The sequence below is a fragment of the Triticum urartu genome, chromosome 4 (assembly GCF_003073215.2).
Source record: "Triticum urartu cultivar G1812 chromosome 4, Tu2.1, whole genome shotgun sequence".
Lineage (NCBI taxonomy): Eukaryota > Viridiplantae > Streptophyta > Magnoliopsida > Poales > Poaceae > Triticum > Triticum urartu.
This window is the reverse complement of record NC_053025.1, coordinates 593,345,228-593,366,510: the sequence shown is the minus strand read 5'-3', so window position 1 is coordinate 593,366,510 and position 21,283 is coordinate 593,345,228. Positions and strand designations below refer to the sequence as shown.

General features: G+C 47.4%; 1 protein-coding gene across 1 annotated transcript; it reads left to right on the top strand.

Moving 5' to 3' along the window:
• Positions 1 to 885: 885 nt before the first annotated feature.
• On the top strand, positions 886 to 5,818 carry LOC125552976 (elongation factor 2-like). Its single transcript, XM_048716701.1, has 3 exons — positions 886 to 1,037; positions 2,400 to 2,528; positions 3,184 to 5,818. The coding sequence occupies exons 2-3, from the start codon at positions 2,438 to 2,440 to the stop codon at positions 5,622 to 5,624; spliced, it is 2,532 nt and encodes an 843-aa protein (XP_048572658.1). The 5' UTR covers positions 886 to 1,037; positions 2,400 to 2,437; the 3' UTR covers positions 5,625 to 5,818.
• Positions 5,819 to 21,283: the final 15,465 nt, after the last annotated feature.

Sequence of the window (21,283 nt, the reverse complement as noted above, 5' to 3'; positions counted from 1 at the left end):
GAGATGATTGGCCTTGGTCAGGGTGTTTTGGCCGCTGCATAGATGTTTTTTCTTTTCTTTTATGAAATTCCAATACTTTTCAAAAGACAAGACAAAACCTTCAATTGCTAACAGAAATAATACGGGGAAATAGGGCTGCAGCTCCTCCATCAAATTCTCCACTAAAAGGGAAGATATAATGTGGTAGAGCTAACACTAATTTTGATTGGCCGCACTCATCTTTGGACCATCTTTGGACGAAGCTTAGTTTGAGCATGATTCCAACAACATGTCAACTAAATAATAAGTGCCACACATGTGGCACGAAGCACTCTTGCCCTCACGTTTTTTACAACTACTAAAATTGTCATCTAGAAAGAAAAAAAGAAACCCAGAAAAAACTGAAACTTGCCATCCAAAAAGCAAGTGGCCATGCTTGACTTATGAAGTTGCCATCCCCGCGTCACTACACTTGTCATAAAAAACATTCGGAGTTGCCATGTGTTCATGTCACACATCAAGGTTCAAATATTACCACTCCATCCAAAATCTCCGTGGTTGCTTTATTTAAACCCATCTTTCAATGAAGTCTAAACTGAGCATGGTTTCTGAAAAATGTGCGCCCAAACCTGTTGATTCTTTGGTGATAGAGAGAGCAAGACCCAACATACATTTTTTCATCAAACCCAACACTTGTTATTTTTGAAGATTGGGCAGTGGTTAGAGGTTTTCCGAAAGCTTCCTCGAATGCGAATGTGGCGAGCCATTTGATGGCGCTTCCGAAATTCTCACCACGCCTGGCCATCATCCCCTTTGGGCCCGACTCCACCACAGTGGACGCCGGACAGGCCGGCTTCACTTGCGGGCCGCATTTCGCGTGGCCGGCCTTGGACAGTTCCACTCCCCGCGCATCTTGGCCCGCACGGAACCAACAAAAATAGCGTATATAACGGCCAGCAAATGCGACCTAGCGTGCTCACTTCCTTGAACCCTTTCCATTCTCACGGATCGGGAGCGCCGCCGCTTCCCCACCTCTCATCTCTCGGCGAACCCGCAAGGTGAGCCGGACCTCCCCTCTCCTCTCCCCTTCCGCCGCCCTCCGGCTGCTCCGTCGGCGGGCGCGCCCGTGCTAGGCAGCTAGCTGCTACCTAGCCGACCGATTTCACCGGCTCAGTCTCCTCGCTAGCTCGATGCGCTCCGGTCCCCTCTGCTGGGCTCGTGGTCGCCGGGATTATTCCTATGCGGTCTCGCTGCTCTTAGATGCGTTAGATCTGCTGCTTGGTTCGTCCCGCTCGCTTGTTCCTGGCGACGACTTTGCGCTGACGTCACTAGATACATAAGCTCGTCGCCTCCGATGTGCTTCTGTGGTAGCTAAGGGTGTTCCTCCCGCCGTGTTTACCGTGGATCTGCCCGCTCCGCCGTGGTAGACGGCGATCTGTTTCATCTGGTGCTCTGCTAGCTTTTTCGGCGATTTTTTTCTGCGCTGCTGTTCGTCCACGGGGTTCTTAGAATGCTCAAGCTGTAGGGTTTTGCTCGCTTGCTTGCCTGCCTGTCGTAGCCTGGTTGGTTTTGTTCTCTGTCTTCATGTTCAGGGCGGAGGAAATGGTGATGCACATCTTTGCTTGGCATGCTTAATTTAATATAACTATGTGTATATAGAACGGGAGACTCTTGTATTTATTTCAAAAAAGAAAAGAACGGGAGACTCTTGTATCGGGGTGTGCCAGTTTTTATGTACTTATAGTTGAGGTATTATGGGTGAATTTATCCCTGATCTCTTTCATTTGGTTAAATTGATCATATGTGGCTATCTTCTGGTATTCTTCTCAGTGCTCCCCATGCATGGTTGGTCGCACCTATTTCAGAGCTCAACATTATGACCTTCTGTGCTTCCATTGTTTCTAGTGTTTACACTGGTAGTGTACATGCTAGTACAGTCAGCACGTGTGCATAAAACTACCCTTCTGTTACAAATCAACTTTGCATAAAACCACGATTCTGTTTCAGACCTACTCTTCTTTTCCATTCACATATGGTTGATTCCTGCGAAGTTTTCTGTGATCCTCATAAGTTATACAGGTTTAGCTAGTGATATCCGTTGCCTGATTGTGCTTCATACTTGTGCACACTTTACATAATAGACTGCTTTTCTTTCTTATCTTTCTTACTGTTTTGTGCTTTCTTTCGCACACTGTCATGTCGAGTGCTCTCAAAATTGGTTGCCATCGTTGCTTTCTGGCTTCCTTTTTAGTGCACTTTGGACAATTAAGTTTTCAGAACTTGGTCTTCGGTTCCCATATGTTAGTTTTAATATGCTTGGTTGACTGCACTTGAAACTAATGCGTGCCCAACTGTAGTAAGAGCCTTCTGATTATTCAATTGTGGTTTTAATTACTTGATTTTTGTTCCATTCTGAACAGGAACTATATTCCCAGTGTGATATCCAAAACCAGTCAAGATGGTGAAGTTTACAGCGGAGGAGCTCCGCGGAATTATGGACAAGAAAAATAATATTCGTAACATGTCTGTTATTGCTCATGTCGACCACGGTATGTGCCTAAACAGACAGTTGTCTCTAATTATTGAGTTCATACAGTAGAATCTTTGTTAACCAATGTTTTTGTAGCCTGCTCTTAATTTTACTCTATTTAGTTCGAAATACTGAGACTATTTAAATGGGTCAATTTAAGAAGTGGGCCATAATTAGTTTCATCCCTAAAACCAATCCATCTTATTGTGTCCTGGAGTTTACTACTACTGCTTATTATATGATTGATTTCTGCTTCACCACTGCTTATTATATGATTGATTTCTGCTTCACCAAGCTTAAATGTTACTATTGACATAATATCCCAGGCCTAGTATCTCCCAGTTTGGTGTATTCTCACATTGTCCCTGAATGTATTACACTTCATAGGATCTTAAATTTACATGATTGTACTTAGTTACTTCAATATTGATGTCTTCATATTTTGTTTGCAATGTCCCACTAGATTTTGCTTAACCATGTTGCTAAAAACCTTGTTGAGCTTATTTGTACCTTCTTTTGTTTCTTGATTGTTTGAAAGTACTGTACTGCTCTGTCCTACTTCTGCCTTATACTGTATGAGTTAACATGTTCAATTTTCTATTCATATAGGTTGTGTTCAACTGTCAAACCAGATGCTTGTGCATTGTTCTCACATATTATTTACATATTTGCAGGCAAGTCTACGCTTACGGATTCCCTTGTGGCAGCTGCTGGGATTATCGCCCAGGAAGTTGCTGGGGATGTTCGCATGACTGATACCCGTGCAGATGAGGCAGAGCGTGGTATTACAATCAAATCCACGGGTATCTCTCTTTTCTATCAGATGACTCCTGAATCACTTGAGATGTACAAGGGCGACAGGGATGGAGATGAATACCTGATCAACCTTATTGATTCACCTGGCCACGTTGACTTTTCTTCGGAAGTCACAGCTGCTCTTCGTATCACTGATGGTGCTTTGGTGGTTGTTGACTGCATTGAGGGTGTCTGTGTGCAGACTGAAACTGTGCTGCGCCAAGCTCTTGGTGAGAGGATTAGGCCTGTTCTTACTGTGAACAAGATGGACAGATGCTTCCTTGAGCTTCAGTTTGAAGGTGAGGAAGCATATCAGACTTTCTCCCGTGTCATCGAAAATGCCAATGTCATCATGGCAACATATGAAGATGTGCTCCTTGGTGATGTCCAAGTGTACCCAGAGAAGGGTACTGTTGCATTCTCTGCTGGTTTGCATGGGTGGGCTTTCACCCTTACAAACTTTGCTAAGATGTATGCCTCCAAGTTTGGTGTTGATGAGGTGAAGATGATGGAGAGGCTGTGGGGTGAGAACTTCTTTGACCCAGCCACAAAGAAATGGACCTCCAAGAACACTGGGACAGCTACCTGCAAGAGAGGTTTCGTTCAGTTCTGCTATGAGCCAATCAAGCAAATCATAGCAACCTGCATGAATGACCAGAAGGATAAGTTGTGGCCTATGTTGAAGAAGCTTGGTGTGACCATGAAGAATGATGAGAAGGACTTGATGGGCAAGGCTCTCATGAAGCGTGTGATGCAAACTTGGCTGCCTGCCAGTCGTGCTCTGCTTGAGATGATGATATTTCACCTCCCCTCTCCTTCAAAGGCACAGAGGTATCGTGTGGAGAACTTGTACGAGGGCCCCCTTGATGACATATATGCAAATGCCATCAGAAACTGTGACCCTGAAGGTCCTCTTATGCTGTATGTCTCCAAGATGATTCCAGCATCTGACAAGGGTAGATTCTTTGCCTTTGGACGTGTTTTCGCCGGGAGGGTCGCAACTGGCATGAAGGTCCGTATCATGGGTCCCAACTTTGTTCCTGGCCAGAAGAAGGATCTATATGTGAAGAGTGTCCAGCGGACTGTTATCTGGATGGGAAAGAAGCAAGAGTCTGTTGAGGATGTTCCCTGTGGTAACACCGTTGCTTTGGTTGGTTTGGATCAGTTCATCACCAAGAATGCAACCCTGACAAACGAGAAGGAAGTTGATGCCTGCCCAATCAGGGCAATGAAGTTCTCTGTGTCCCCTGTTGTACGTGTTGCTGTTCAGTGCAAGGTGGCTTCTGATCTTCCTAAGCTTGTTGAGGGTTTGAAGCGTCTGGCCAAGTCTGATCCTATGGTTCTCTGTACCATTGAAGAGTCTGGTGAGCATATCATCGCTGGAGCCGGAGAGCTTCATCTTGAAATCTGCTTGAAGGATCTGCAGGATGACTTCATGGGTGGTGCTGAAATCATTGTTTCCCCCCCTGTCGTCTCCTTCCGTGAGACTGTTCTGGAGAAGTCCTGCCGTACCGTTATGAGCAAGTCCCCCAACAAGCATAACCGTCTTTACATGGAAGCTCGCCCATTGGAGGAGGGATTGGCTGAGGCTATTGATGATGGCCGCATTGGCCCGCGTGATGATCCTAAGGTGCGCTCCAAGATCCTGTCTGAGGAGTTTGGTTGGGACAAGGATCTCGCCAAGAAGATTTGGTGCTTTGGACCTGAGACGACTGGCCCCAACATGGTTGTGGACATGTGTAAGGGAGTGCAGTACCTGAATGAAATCAAGGACTCTGTTGTGGCTGGGTTCCAGTGGGCATCAAAAGAAGGAGCACTATGTGAGGAGAACATGCGCGGCATCTGCTATGAGGTCTGTGATGTTGTTCTCCACACTGATGCTATTCACAGGGGCGGTGGTCAGGTCATCCCAACGGCGAGGAGGGTCATTTACGCTTCTCAGCTCACTGCCAAGCCAAGGCTGCTGGAGCCCGTGTACCTGGTTGAGATCCAGGCCCCGGAGAACGCACTTGGTGGTATCTATGGTGTGCTGAATCAGAAGAGAGGGCACGTGTTCGAGGAGATGCAGAGGCAAGGTACCCCACTCTACAACATCAAGGCCTACCTGCCCGTCATCGAGTCCTTCGGGTTCTCGAGCACCCTGAGGGCCGCGACGTCCGGCCAGGCCTTCCCCCAGTGCGTGTTTGACCACTGGGACATCATGGCCTCCGATCCTTTGGACCCCGGCACCCAGTCGGCGACGCTCGTGACGGAGATCCGCAAGAGGAAGGGTCTCAAGGAGCAGATGACCCCCCTATCCGATTTCGAGGACAAGCTCTAAACTTTGGGTCATGTTTTGCTGCTGGCTGTTGCTGTGAAGGGAGGCGCGGTATTTTTCTCCCTATGTGTCTTCCTTACTATCTTGTTGTTTGTATGTGGTGCTACTGAGACTATGGTTTTGATGATGGTTGTGGTGATGTAACAGATGTTAAACTTAGATGATATATTTCTGGCATCCCACGGTGGTTATTTTTACTGTGCTGTGTTTGCTTTTGTGCAAGGTCTTGCTTTCATTTACATATATACGTATTTGATTGTTGTGCTAGCAATTGTGCGTGTTGTAATGTTTGTGAGTTCCAGCCATGGTTGTATAATCTCTTGAGCTGATTTTCCTTTGCTCCTTGTTGCATGTTGTTATGATGATTTCCACCAGCCCCTTGTGTTCTTCCCCGGCCACTGTCTATTAGCTGCTCTGTACCTGAGCAGTATCGTTTGGCGGTTGAAGCTTTCAGTCTCTTATATGTATGTGAAACTCAAATGCTTGACGGTTTTGTTTGTTATGATCTATTTTTGGAGTGCCATTGCTACTACAGTACGTACTGCCTCCGTTTTTAAATATAAGTCTTTTTAGACAATTCAAATGGACTATAATATACAGATGTATATAGACATATTTTAAAGTGTAGATTCACTAATTTTGTACAGTATGTGATCATTTGTTGAAATCTCTAAAAAGACTTATATTTTTGGGAACGGAGAGATTACATGGCAGAGAAATGCTGCTCATGTTAAACGCCTTTTAAGATCTTACTACAACTGTAGCGAAATTGGCTGATAATCCGCGTTACATTTTTTTACAAAGAACAGATGACAAAAGTCAGCACCGACAGGGAAGATCAGGGCCGGCAAAACAGTACCGCGTCGCATATTCCTATTCCGTTCCTCAATTGTTTTTTTTTTTGCATCGATTCCTCAATTGGTGCGTCAGCGATGTCGTGCTACCGGACGACGGACTTAACAAAGCACCATATATAGGCATATATATGCCCATTGGAGCAGTTGAGGCGCCGCCAGGGAAGACCCAAAACCTGTCCTTTGCATAGTTGTACGTTGCATGGTTTCACCGGACATGGAAAAAATATATCCAATTATATCAGTCCTTAGAGCATGTCTTACTTAACATCTTTGCGCGGGGTCATTGTTGATAGGACTATCTTGTGGCTGTAACGTAATTTAGAAAGGACAATAAAAAAATGACGTGCAATTCGTTATTCTTACTTAGCCTTGTCTTCAATAGCTAGATATCTCTAAATATGCCGCGACACAATTGTTTCTAAAAATTCATTGGAGGGGAATGTGTGCTCACAGGACAAGCGTGCACAGCCCCCAAAAATTCGCACATGAAGAAACAAAAAGGAGAAATTCATGTATGAATATGTCATTTTGCTTGTGTCTTAGCTTTACACTAACCATGATGGATTTGTCTTTTATATTCCTCAACGTATATTTAGATTTTGGATCTGAGTTTTTTAGGGATTGTATACATATGTGTTGCCAACGTCCATACTTTTTATAGATTTTTTCAGAATGTTCAAATTTGAATTTCTTAAAATTGGGAGCATATAAGGTTTGGTGCAGTGGTGGAGCTTCATGGGCCAAAGGGGGCCACTGCCCCCCCCCCCTACTCTATAAAATCTCTTAAGTGTACCCTAATTAATTATTGGATTGAACATCCAAAGTTTATGACCCCGCAAAAAAGAAAGAATATACGAGGTTTATGCATAACTTGTCTTTGTCGCGCCATCAACAATCTTCATCAAGCTCTTGTGGCCCCTGATACTTTCTGCACCAGATATATCCTTCTTCCTGTGTTAGCGCATGTTAGATGTGTATAGTCTCTTGTCTGTATATCCTCAATGTATAAGAGGTTCTCTGCACTTTTCCACACATGTATATGTACTGGCCTCTGGCCCTCAGTGAATACTAGTTGCTCATTCGTCCAACATGGTATCAGATTTAGGTTAGCCTCGCTCTCCCGCACAATGCAACTCCGTGTGCGCCGCTCCTAGCTCACCTCGATTTCGGCTGTTTCCCGTACGTCACTGGCCGTCTCTCTCTTGGCCAAGCCCGGCTCCTTCCGTCCGGCTGGATCGGCTGGATCCGGCGCCCGCTCCTGCTGCGCCCTGGCCGTCGGTGCTCGAGGCGGCCTTGTCCTACTCCGCCCGGTCGGGCGCCCCTGCTTCCTGCTTCGCCGGTTGGCCGCCCTACTGCTGCACCTGGCCACCGGCGCCCGCCTCTGCCTGGACGTCGCCCCGACCCGGCAGCTCTCGCCCGGTGTCCCGGCCGCTCTTGCCTGGTGCTGCTTCCCGCCTGGACGGGCCCCCAATCTGGATCTGCAGCCCAAGCTGCGATCTTCTCCTGGTCGTGGCCTTCAGCTGCCGCTTGGCCACCTTGTCCGCTCGATTTGCTCGAGCCCTGCTTCGTTCCCCTCGTGAGCGGGTCTGCCTGATCTAGATCGGGCACACTGTAGCAGTTGACCAAAAAAGCTCACCATGTCTTCCTTGGGATATGTGGCTGTCCCTCGGTGCACGGTAATCTTCGATGGCACCAACTATGCTGAGTTTGTGGGTTTCATGCGCATCCACATGCGCGGTCTTCTCCTGTGGGGCGTTCTCTCTGGCGAGGTCCCCTGTCCGCCATGTCATGTTGCTCCTGTGGCTCCTATCCCGCCGGTCCCGCCTGTTCTTGCTGCTGACGCTTCTCAGGCTGATCGGGATGCAGCCAAGGCCCTTGATGATGCTGCGGTGGATGCTTATGATCAGCAGGTATCCGCTTACTCAGATGCTCTTTCTGTTTACCGGGATGATCTGTCTGCTTACACTCAGTGGTGCAACGATGATGCTCGAGCGGCTCCGGTTCTCACTGCGAGTGTCTTACCCCAGTTTGCGTCTGAGTTCATGGGTCTTGGTACTGTTGCTGCGATGTGGACCTATCTTTGTCACCGATATCAGCCATCTGGTGATGCTCTCTACCTATCTGTGGTGCGTCAGGAGCATGCTCTGCAGCAGGGTGACTCTTCTATTGATGAGTTCTACTCCCAGAGCTCTGCCATCTGGCGTCAGCTTGACTCTCTCCAGACTGTGGTTTGTGGTACTTGCCGCTGTTGTCAGACTGTGCGGTCAGATTTGGAGTTTCATCGTCTCCACAAGTTCCTACCTCACCTTCGCTCAAAGTTTGAGCCTCGGCGTGCTCACCTGCTTGCTCGTGGTCGTGTTCCTATTTCGGAGGTGCTTGCCGAGCTTCGTGCTGAGGAGACACATCTCCGGTCTGCTGGTCTGCTTGTGGTTCCCACTGTTCTTGCTGCCCAAGGTCTTGTGTCACAAGAAGCGGAGAGACTTGAAGCGCTCTTCCTCTAGTGGGACTCGTGCGTTTTCCTCGACTGCGTCGCTTACTGACCAGGATATTCTGTGGCTCAAGCGCATGTTGGCCTCATCCAGTTCTTCCTCGACGGGTTCTGTTGCCGCTGTGACAACCACCACCACTCTGCCCCCGCCGGAGCCTACTCAGACAGGTACATCCTCGTGGGTTCTGGATTCTGGAGCTTCTTTTCATATGTCTTCTGATTCTTCTGTTTTATCTTCTCTTCGTCCTCCTGATTTTCCTCTTAATGTTCTCACGGCCGATGGCACACCTCTTCCTGCTGCTAGTCGTGGCATCCTTTCCACTCCATCTTTCTCGGTTCCTAGTGTTTCTCATGTTCCTCGTCTTACCATGAATCTCTTTTCCGCTGCCCAATTTACTGATTCTGGTTGTCGTGTCATTCTTGATGCCGACTCTTGTTCCGTTCAGGATCGTCGCACTCAGGCTCTGGTTGGCGCTGGCCCTCGGCGTCGTGAGTCTGAGGGCCTTTGGGAGGTTGACTGGCTTCGTGTTCCTTCCGCTGCTACCACATACGCCAGCTCCCATGCTCTTGCTGCCTCCTCTTCTGTGTCCTTCCAGCAGTGGCATCATCGACTTGGTCACATCTGTGGCTCTCGCTTATCCTCATTAGTACACCAAGGCGTCTTAGGGTCTGTCTCTGGTGATGTTTCGTTGCATTGTGATGGTTGTAGGCTTGGCAACAGACCCAGTTACCTTATCCTACCAGTGAGTCTGTATCTCAGCGTCCTTTTGACTTAGTTCATTCTGATGTATGGGGTCCTGCTCCTTTTGACTCGAAAGGGGGTCATCGCTACTATGTTCTATTTATTGATGATTTCTCTCGCTACACTTGGCTTTACTGTATGAAATCTCGCAGCGAGGTTCTTCCCATATACAGGCGTTTTGTTGCCATGGTTCGCACTCAATTTTCCACGTCTGTCTGTATCTTCCGTGCTGGCTCAGCTAGAGAGTATATCTCTCACATGTTGCGTGGTTTTCTTGCAGAGCAGGGCACTCTTGCCCAATTCTCTTGCCCTGGTGCCCATGCTCAGAATGGCGTTGCTGAATGCAAACATCGCCATTTGCTTGAGACGGCTCGGGCAATGATGATCGCCGCCTCTCTTCCACCTCATTTTTGGGCTGAGGCAGTATCCGCATCCACACACCTCATCAACATTCAGCCATCGGCTACCTTGAAGGGTGGTATTCCTATGGAGCATCTCTCTGGTCGCTCTCCTGACTACTCCGCTCTTCGTATGTTTGGGTGCGTGTGCTATGTTCTTCTTGCTCCGCGAGAACGAACCAAGTTGACTGCTCAGCCAGTTGAGTGTGTTTTCCTTGGCTACAGTGATGAGCACAAGGGCTATCGCTGTTGGGATCCTGTTGGTCGCCGACTGCGCATTTCGCGTGATGTGACTTTTGATGAGTCTCGTTTTTACTATCCGCGTCCCTCCTCCTCGAGATTTTCCGTGGAAGATATTTCCTTCCTTCTCCTTCCCGGCACATCTCCCTCTGTGCCCTCTGTTCTACCCTCTCCCAGAGGAGTCTCCCTACACCACGGGTACCACCATCCCCTCCCTCCTCCTCATCTCCCTCCCCACCTTCCTCTCCAGTCTTTCGCCCACACTCCCCTTTCCCTCACTACTACACTCGTCGTCCTCGTGCTAGCGCTGATCCTACTGCTGTGCCTCTACTTTTGGTGCACCACCTCTCACGCCTACGTCGGTCCATAACCTTCGTGTTAGGCCTTGTCCTCCTCCTGATCGCTATTCTCCTGACCGGTATGGTCTCTCTGCCATTGCTGAGCCCACCACCTATCGGGCCGGCATGACTCACCCTGAATGGCAGTTTGCGATGGTCGAGGAGCTTGCGGCGCTTGAGCGCAATGGCACATGGGATCTGGTTTCTCCTCCTTCTGGTGTTCGTCCCATCACTTGCAAGTGGGTCTACAAAGTTAAGACTCGCTCCGATTGTTCTCTTGAGCGCTACAAAGCTCGTCTTGTGGCCCGTGGTTTCCAGCAGGAGCAAGGACGTGATTATGATGAGACATTCGCTCCTGTGGCTCACATGACCACTGTCCGCACTCTCCTTGCTGTGGCTTCTGTTCGCAATTGGTCCATCTCTCAACTTGATGTCTAGAACGCCTTTCTCAATGGCGAGTTACGTGGGGAGGTGTATATGTAGCCACCACCGAGGTACTATGCTCCTGATGGCATGGTCTGTCGCCTTCGCCGCTCCCTCTATGGTCTTAAACAGGCCCCTCGCGCCTGGTTTGAGAGCTTCGCCTCTGTGGTGACTGCCGCTGGCTTTTTGCCCAGTGACCATGATCCCGCATTGTTTGTTCACACGTCTTCTCGTGGTCAGACTCTTCTCCTTCTCTATGTTGATGACATGATCATCACTGGTGACGACTCTGACTATATTGCCTTTGTCAAGGCTCGCCTTCACAACCAGTTTCTCATGTCCGATCTTGGTCTACTTCGCTATTTTCTTGGGATTGAGATCTCCTCGACCTCTGATGGCTTCTGCATCTCTCAGGAAAAATATATTCAGGATCTTCTTGCTCGCGCCACTCTCGGTGATGAGCGCACTGTTGTGACTCCTATGGAGCTCAACATTCAGCTACGTGCCTCTGATGGTGATCCTCTTCCTAATCCCACTCGCTATCATTACCTCATTGGCAGCCTTGTCTATCTTGCTGTTACACGTCCTGACATATCCCATCCTGTTCACATCTCGAGTCAGTTTCTTGCAGCCCCCACCTCTATCCACTATAGTCATCTCCTCCATGTTCTACGATATCTTCGTGGCACGATCTCTCATCGCCTTTTCCCCTCGCTCCAGTTCTCTCGAGCTCCAGGCCTACTCCGATGCTACCCAGGCTAGTGATCCCTCAGATCGACGCTTGCTGTCTGCTTACTGTGTCTTTCTTGGAGGCTCTCTTATTCCCTGGAAGACCAAGAAACAGACTGCAGTTTCTCGCTCGAGCACCGAGGCTGAGTTGCGAGCAATGGCTATGTTGACGGCTGAGGTGATCTGGTTACGATGGTTACTTGAGGATTTTGGTGTGGCTGCTTCTACTTCCACTCCATTACTGTCTGACAGTACCGGTGTTATCAGTATTGCGCGTGACCCGGTGAAGCATGAGCTCACCAAGCACATCGGTGTGGATGCCCACTTTGTGCGTGCTGCTGTGCAAGATTAGACTCTTGCTCTTCATGTGCCCTCTGAGTTACAATTGACGAACTTCTTCACGAAGGCACAAACTCGAGCGAAACATAGCTTTCTTCTCTCCAAACTCAGTGTTGTTGATCCACTATGAGTTTGAGGGGGGGGGTGTTAGATGTGTATAGTCTCTTGTCTGTATATCCCTAATGTATAGGGGGTTCTCTGCACTTTGCCACACATGTATATGTACTGGCCTCTGGCCCTCAGTGAATACTAGTTGCTCATTCATCCAACAGCGCACATTTCTTTCTTTATGCTCTCAAATAATTTTTGCGATGGGGACATCGGCTTCCAAGTCCTGTTGATTGGTTAGCACACACTCTCGAAACACGTTCTGGACGAGTTGAGGCATAATTTTTGCTACATCTTAATTACTCTTATTTAAAAATCCATTTACTTCAATTTTTTAATAAAATCCATTTACTTCGTGGATGCTAGTAAGAATTATCATGGGGGAAGAAGGATAAAACATCACACATGATCGAGAAGGGTAATTTCCTTATTCTTCTTTTTAGGGAAAAAGGGGTGTGCCTAAGTTAACGAGTTAGAGTTGTACTCTAATCAAAGCAATTACAGGTCAGGCTTATAGCCCGCTTACAGGTCATTTTTGCCTATATGGAAGGCAGAGACATTAGAAGATGACGGAAATGGTTCTCATGCAAGAGTTAACTATATGCGTACTTCTACGCAAATACAATACATATGAAGAAAGAGATAGAGAGAAGGTGAAAAGAAGTACTACTCTTGTAGCCAAACTTGTTGTATGAGTGACTATAAGTGATGATACAACATCATATAACTAGCAGTTGATTATACTATTAACCATGCTATAATCAGGGGATGGTATTCCTCTTTCTCCATATGCGGCTGTTATGATCCCGTGCTTATGTGAGCTTGGGTGAACAACAAAATTAAAAAGATAACAATTTAGAAAATTCTGATTTTTTTTGTATGAAACTTTGACAAATGTTTTGATAGCTTGCAAAATTTCATCGCCAGATGAAATTTGTGTAAAATGTGGCAAAAAAACAAAACCGATGCTCCAAAGAATATTATTTTCAAACGCATTTTGGCAATGTTAGTGTCACACCCTGCATTTTGTAACTCTTCATTTGCATTAATAAAGCATGAAAATTTGGACCAACAAAAACTTTTGCATTATTTGGCTTTTATTTGGAGTTGGTTTTCTCTCTGTGTTTTTTTTCAAGTGCTCTTTAAAGTCAACTACTCCACCTTATGTACTTCATTTCCTTGCCCCAAACTTCTGCCCAATGATCATGCCATGTGTATAGAGCAAAATAGTATTTTTCTTGCAAAAATAATTTGGCCAAATAGTATTTTCAAAAATTAGTTTTCCAAAAAACCCCGGATTGAGGTTTGCACTGCAAGTACCTGATTTGGGGTATGAAAAATATTTCAAAAAAGTATATTTGAAACCTATTAGACATAGGATTCCCATAAACCCCAAAAATATAATTTTTAAAAGTTATTTTCCTATTTTATTTAAAGGCTTCTTCTTAAGGCCAGAAATGGTCTTTAATAGGGAAAAATTATTTTAATGTTTCAAAAATATTTGAGAAAATTTAGGGAGACTCAGGGGACATATATTTCCCATATATAAGAGTTTCAACACATGGTCATGTTCAAAATATTGGACAAAACCTCCCAAAACCATTTCTGCCCATTTCAAGGATTTTAGAATATTTCTACAGGAAATATTTCCATAAAAATCCAAGAAAAATCCAGCAAGTCACAAATGCATATTGTGATGATCTTGCAAAGCCTCACTTCAATCAAGGTCATTTTGGTCCACCAAAATGCCCCATAACCCTTTCTGCTCAGAACCTAAATTGAGCAAGTTTGTACTACCAACTTTCTCTCCTTGACCCCAACTTTTGTGAGCATGTTCATATGACCAAATGAGGCCACTACACCAAGTGGTGCATCAAGGAGAAATGATTTACTCAACTAGATCTACACAAGTCCATTTCTGCTCATTTCTAGGGTTTACAAAAGTTGCATTGGCAACTTTGCCCAAATAAGCTCCAAATTGGTGGAAGGCCCTAATTATATGTGTCATTTCACCCTGTGGAGTCTCATGACAGTTGGAAATCATCTGCTGGCCCAAACCATCATCAAACACCTTCTGCCATTTTACAAAAACCACTGTTTTGACCCCTTCCACTATTCTTGATAAGCTCAACTTTTTACCAGAGCTTAATCTAGTCACCTTATACCTCCAGTAGCAATGGCAAGACCTCAGATCAATTATTTGGGGGTGAAACCCTCACTTTCTCTCTCTGGACAGCCCATGTACCCCTCTTCCTCACCTCCCTCCTCACCCCAGTGGCCATCCAGAGCATCCAATGCCCCTCCCTACTTCTTTACTCCCTCCTAGAGCTGCCAGACATCAGTGGCCGCGCCCACAAGGCATATAATATGCCATGGCATGCCATTTGGGCGCTCTGGAGCGCGCTACAGTGCGCTCCCGCACTGTAGCCGCCCCCTTCCAGCCACTTCCGGCCACCTCGGGCCTCCCCAGCACGCCCGACGAGACGCCTCGGCGTCCGGGACACGGCAGCTGGTCGGCCCCCTCCTCCTTCCCTCTCTCCTGCCCCTGCTCGCACACGCACCATGGCCGCCCGAGAGCTCCAATGATCACGCTCACACGCGCGCTGCCCTGACGCTTCCCAGCTCCTCCTCTCCCTCTCTCTGGGTGTAGACCACCCCTACAAACACCCCGGACACGCCCACGTGAGCCCCCGTGGCTTGCAGCGACGGCAACAGCCTCGCCGGCCCACGGGTCTACGGTGAGCCGTGGCTCGCCTATTTAAAGGCCTCCCCGAGCCTCCCAATCACCACCACTCGCCCTCACCTACTCCAAAAAGGCCCCCTGTGCCCTCCACTCTCCTCCAGGATCACCCGAGCTCGAGATCGAGCTCAAGCTCCGCCGCTTCGGCTCGCCGGAGTCTGCGAGGTACAGGCCTCCCCCGCTCCTCCTTTGCCCCGATCTGAAACCGCCTCCTCCCACTGATCATTTCCCCTTTCTTCCCCGCCTCGTTTGCAGCCGGAGTCGACCGGAACGACCACCACCCGAAGCCTCTCCGCCGCGAGACCTCGTCGCCGGCGAACCAGGCAACTCCGGTGACGACCACCACCTCCACCCGAACGGCGACACGACGCTGAGCCCAGCCGTGCCCTCGCCCGACCTCGCCGTGCCCTGCATCATCGCCGGTGAGCTCGCCAGCCGCCTGGACTCGGGGTTAGGGATGACAGGCGGACCCCACCTGTCAGCCTCTCCCCTCCATCGCCCCCTCTCTCTCTCGCTGACGCCTGGGCCCCGCCCGTCAGGTTTAAACCTGGCGCACGCGCGTGCACCAGTGCGCTGGGCCGCCCACAGGCTAGGGCCTGCTGCCCTGCAGCTGTTCTGGCCTGGCAGGAACAGTGCCCTTTTTCTTTTTCTTTTTTCTGTGGCTTTTCCAAAAATTCCACAGGATTAAATATTAATCCAAATGCAATAATTCCAACTCCCATATTTTTCTAAAAATCCCACCTATTTAATGGTGTAACTTTCATAAATATCCATCAAACTTTTCTGCACTGTTCAAATTTAAATTCAAATTTGAGCATTTATATTCCCCTCTGAAAATCCAGTTCTCCTATTATACAACTCCAAATCCAAAACTAGGATTTCCCCTTCTTAGTTTTCCACCTAGTATTTTACAAAAATGAGTTGACAATTTTCTGAGCACTTTGGTTTTTCTGTTTTATTATTGCCTTATTTTCTCGTTATTATTTTGCGACGATAGATTGCGTTGCTGACGAAGGAGTTCGACCAGAAGACTTTGAAGACCCAGAAGGACCTTGTTGAAGCAGGCAAGCAGCCCTTTGACCATGTCTATGAAACCCTTTTTATGCATTTCATATAGCACTTTATTATTGTTGCATCGGAATCATGATGAGAGGGTAGCCACTTTGGTGGGTTGCCTTCATTTCCTCCTTGTTGATACTTGCATTGTGCATGACCCTACCTCCTTATGAGGGTTATGCCGGTGGGAGTAGACAGATGCTAAGTAGTGCTACGCAAAAGGACGGGTATATGCATGGTGATGGAGACAAGTACTTTCAAAAGACTTTTCGAAAACCCCGTCGGGTGCCACTTATGCCCGAGGGAGACAATGAGATGGGTAACCACTTGATGACGAAGTGGTGTACCGAGGCAAGTGTGTGTGTTGTTTTCGAAAACGGATTAGATTTAAGATTTGTCGACTGTCCCAACCTTACATGCGCAACCACTCTACCCTTGTATGGGAAAGGGCATTATTGATTACCTAGGCCGATACTAGCTTGGAGCCCGCATTACTAGTGACGGGAGAGTTGTTGGTGCGCTCTCTCGGATGGGGTCGTGCCAGGTAGGGCGGCCATGACTGTTTTCACAGGGCACCGGATACACCGTTGTGTCCCCTCTCGGATGTTACGATCTCGAGTGAGTCTCGTATGATGTACATCGTGAGGATACGGAACAACGAGTGGACTCCTTGTTAGTGTCGTCTAGGGAAAGATAGTGATCGGGTGCTTACCCCGGGTACTTGAGGTACCGCGGGTCGTGGATGACACGAAAGTTCCCCGGATCTTGTGGGTAAAGTGTGCAACCTCTGCAGAGTGTAAAACTATTCGAATAGCCGTGTCCACGGTCAAGGACAGTTGGGCGGTGCTGCTTAAACTACGTCCACATGTTTTCAAACCGGTGTGTGTTTGGATAAGTGGGAAGAACTACTTGGGTCAAGTCAAAGGACCTGACATGATTGAGTTGGGTTGGTGCCCACTCTTTTTATGTTGATACCACTACTTGGGTCAAGTTAAAGGACTTGACATGATTGAGTTGGGTTGGTGCCCAATCTTTTTATGTTGATATCTGTAACCTGTCCTCGTGGTTACTTGAATTCTCCTGATGCATGTCTTACGAGTTGTTGAACATGTCATTGCACTCAAAAACTAGCTTCCCGCAAAATTTACCTATATCATGCATTGTTGTACCTTGAACCAAAACATGGGTTGCTTGCGAGTACATTCAAAGTACTCATTGGCTTGCCACTGGTTATTTAATTGGCCAGGCATGGAAGAACAGGAGTTCGAAGAAGAGTTCTTTGAAGATGAACATGCGGACTAGGACGTTTCCCAGTCAGAATGCCTGTAGGGTTAAGGCAGATGGCATGGGTTCTACTTATCGACGAAGATTTCCGCTGCTATGTTTCATTTGATGTTCAGCCCTTAAGGCTTTATCTATGTGAGACTTGACCATAATGGTCATAATTTGTGTAAGACGGTATGTATGGATGTAAGACTCTTGTTATTCAGCTTCTGTGTGTTCAGTGAGCATTGATCTCTAGGATCACTGTACACGTGCATTCGGTGATCACGACTTATGAGTCGGGGTCCCCACAGAGCTGGTATCAGAGCCATCCTGACTGTAGGAAGCCTTAGTTAGCACGGGCGTTAGTTAGCTTGAGACCATCTAAACTTCTCTTCTTTTCTAAAGCTTACCCAACCCAAGGTATATTCCCCTTATTGACCTCTCCCATTCAACCTTTGTAGATGGCTGCCGTACCTGAAGACTTCCTGACCACAGGATTTCCCGTGCTTCTCGAGGATAGCCTCAAGAAGTGCCAATTCCACCGAGCCCCCATTTACACCTACCATGAGCATTGGATCAATGACACCAAGACGGAGCATCATGTGGAAGTGATCGTGAAGGCCAATGACTCTCCAACAAGCTAGGTTTTCGAGGGACCCCAGATGGCAACACTAGTCCTTGCCGTCGAGACGGCAACCCTCAAGGCACTCACCCGCCTCCAAGACCTTCTTCGAGAGATGGCAGACGAGTTGGCAACCCGTTTCTTGCCTTATCAAAAGGAAGGTGAGGATGAGAGCATTGCACCAGCTCCACCATTAGAAGAAGGACTTCCACTCCGATTCCAGACCTACTTCAGCCTTTGTGCCGATAGTTTGGCACAACGCTTGGCCTTTGAATCTATGGAACTCCAAAAGGAACTTCATGAGACCAAGGCACTTCTTCTTCAAGCACAAGGGAAGACGGATAGGATCAAGAAGGAAGGTGCTCCCCCTGGACAACCCGCAATCGCATACAGAGGCGAAAGACCCCCAAAGGATGGAGAACCACCGCAGCAACACCGCATGAGCGCAAAGGAATACCGCAAGCTCTTCGCACCACCGGCAAAGCAACGCCGTGTTGAGCTCCTCCACTCCCCCACCCCTTCAAGTGAAGAGGGAAGTCAGGCCACCGATGACGAGGAGGAAGACCCAGAAGAGCCAGACTACGCGACCGAGCATTCCACCACTTAGGCATCATTCGCAACCCGGATATGCCCGTTAGTAACCCCTACGGTAGGATAGGTCTGTTGGAGAACGTAGTAATTTCAAAAAAAATCCTACGCACACGCAAGATCATGGTGATGCATAGCAACAAGGGGGAGAGTGTGATCTACGTACCCTTGTAGACCGACAGCGGAAGCGTTGATGCAACGTAGAGGAAGTAGTCGTACGTCTTCCCGGTCCAACCGATCCAAGCACCGTTACTCCGGTACCTCCGAGTTCTTGGCACACGTTCAGCTCGATGACGCTCCCCGGGCTCCGATCTAGCAAAGCTTCGGGGAGGAGTTCCGTCAGCACGACGGCGTGGTGATGATCTTGATGTTCAACCGTCGCAGGGCTTCGCCTAAGCACTGCTACAATATGATCGAGGTGGAATATGGTGGAGGGGGGCACCGCACACGGCTAAGAAACGATCACGAAGATCAACTTGTGTGTCTATGGGGTGCCCCTTGCCCCCGTATATAAAGGAGTGGAGGAGGGGAGGGCCGGCCCTCTCTATGGCGCACCCTAGGGGAGTCCTACTCCCACCGGGAGTAGGATTCCCCCTTTCCTAGTCCAACTAGGAGTCCTTCCATGTAGTAGGAGTAGGAAACAAGGAAGGGGCGCAGCCCCTCCCCCTAGTCCAATTCGGACTAGGCCTTGGGGGGCGCGCGGCCTGCCCTAGGCAGCCCCTCTCTCTTTCCCGTATGGCCCAATAAGGCCCAATACTTCTCCCGGCGAATTCCCGTAACTCTCCGGTACTTCCCGAAAAATACCCGAATCACTCGGAACCTTTCCGATGTCCGAATATAGTTGTCCAATATATCAATCTTTACGTCTCGACCATTTCGAGACTCCTCGTCATGTCCCCATCTCTTCCGGGACTTGAACTCCTTCGGTACATCAAAACTCATAAACTCATAATATAACTGTCATCGAAACCTTAAGCGTGCGGACCCTACGGGTTCGAGAACAATGTATACATGACCGAGACACGTCTTCGGTCAATAACCAATAGCGGGACCTAGATGCCCATATTGGTCCTACATATTCTACGAAGATCTTTATCGGTCAGACCGCATAACAACATACGTTGTTCCCTTTGTCATCGGTATGTTACTTGCCCAAGATTCGATCGTCGGTATCTTAATACCTAGTTCAATCTCGTTACTGGCAAGTCTCTTTACTCGTTCCGTAATACATCATCTCACAACTAACTCATTAGTTGCAATGCTTGCAAGGCTTATGTGATGTGCATTACCGAGAGGGCCCAGAGATACCTCTCCGACAATCGGAGTGACAAATCCTAATCTCGAAATACGCCAACCCAACAAGTACCTTTGGAGACACCTGTAGAGCACCTTTATAATCACCCAGTTACGTTGTGACGTTTGGTAGCACACAAAGTGTTCCTCCGGTAAACCGGGAGTTGCATAATCTCATAGTCATAGGAACATGTATAAGTCATGAAGAAAGCAATAGCAACATACTAAATGATCGCGTGCTAAGCTAATGGAATGGGTCATGTCAATCAGATCATTCACCTAATGATGTGATCCCGTTAATCAAATAACAACTCTTTGTCCATGGTTAGGAAACATAACCATCTTTGATTAACGAGCTAGTCAAGTAGAGGCATACTAGTGACACTCTGTTTGTCTATGTATTCACACATGTATTATGTTTCCGGTTAATACAATTCTAGCATGAATAATAAACATTTATCATGATATAAGGAAATAAATAATAACTTTATTATTGCCTCTAGGGCATATTTCCTTCAGTCTCCCACTTGCACTAGAGTCAATAATCTAGATCACATCGCCATGTGATTTAACATCAATAGTTCACATCTTTATGTGACCAACAGCCAAAGGGTTTACTAGATTCAATAATCTAGTTCACATCGCTATGTGATTAAGACCCAAAAAGTGATCATGTTTTTGCTTGTGAGAGAAGTTTAGTCAACGGGTCTGCCACATTCAGATCCGCATGTATTTTGCAAATTTCTATGTCAACAATGCTCTGCATGGAGCTACTCTAGCTAATTGCTCCCACTTTCAATATGTATCCAGATTGAGACTTAGAGTCATCTGGATCAGTGTCAAAACTTGTATCAACGTAACCCTTTACGACGAACCTTTTGTCACCTCCGTAATCGAGAAACATATCCTTATTCCAGTAAGGATAATTTTGACCGCTGTCCATTGATCTACTCCTAGATCACTATTGTACTCCCTCTCTTAACACAGTGTATGGTATACAGTAGATCTGGTACACAGCATGGCATACTTTATAGAACCTATGACTGAGGCATAGGGAATGACTTTCATTCTCTTTCTATCTTCTGCCGTGGTCGGGCTTTGAGTCTTACTCAACTTCACACCTTGTAACACAGGCAAGAAACTTTTTCTTTGACTGTTCCATTTTGAACTACTTCAAAATCTTGTCAAGGTATGTACTCATTGAAAAAACTTATCAAGCGTCTTGATCTATCTCTATAGATCTTGATACTCAATATGTAAGCAGCTTCACCGAGGTCTTTCTTTGAAAAACTCCTTTCAAACACTCCTTTATGCTTTGCAGAATAATTCTACATTATTTCCGATCAACAATATGTCATTCACATATACTTATCAGAAATGTTGTAGTGCTCCCACTCACTTTCTTGTAAATACAGGCTTCACCGCAAGTCTGTAT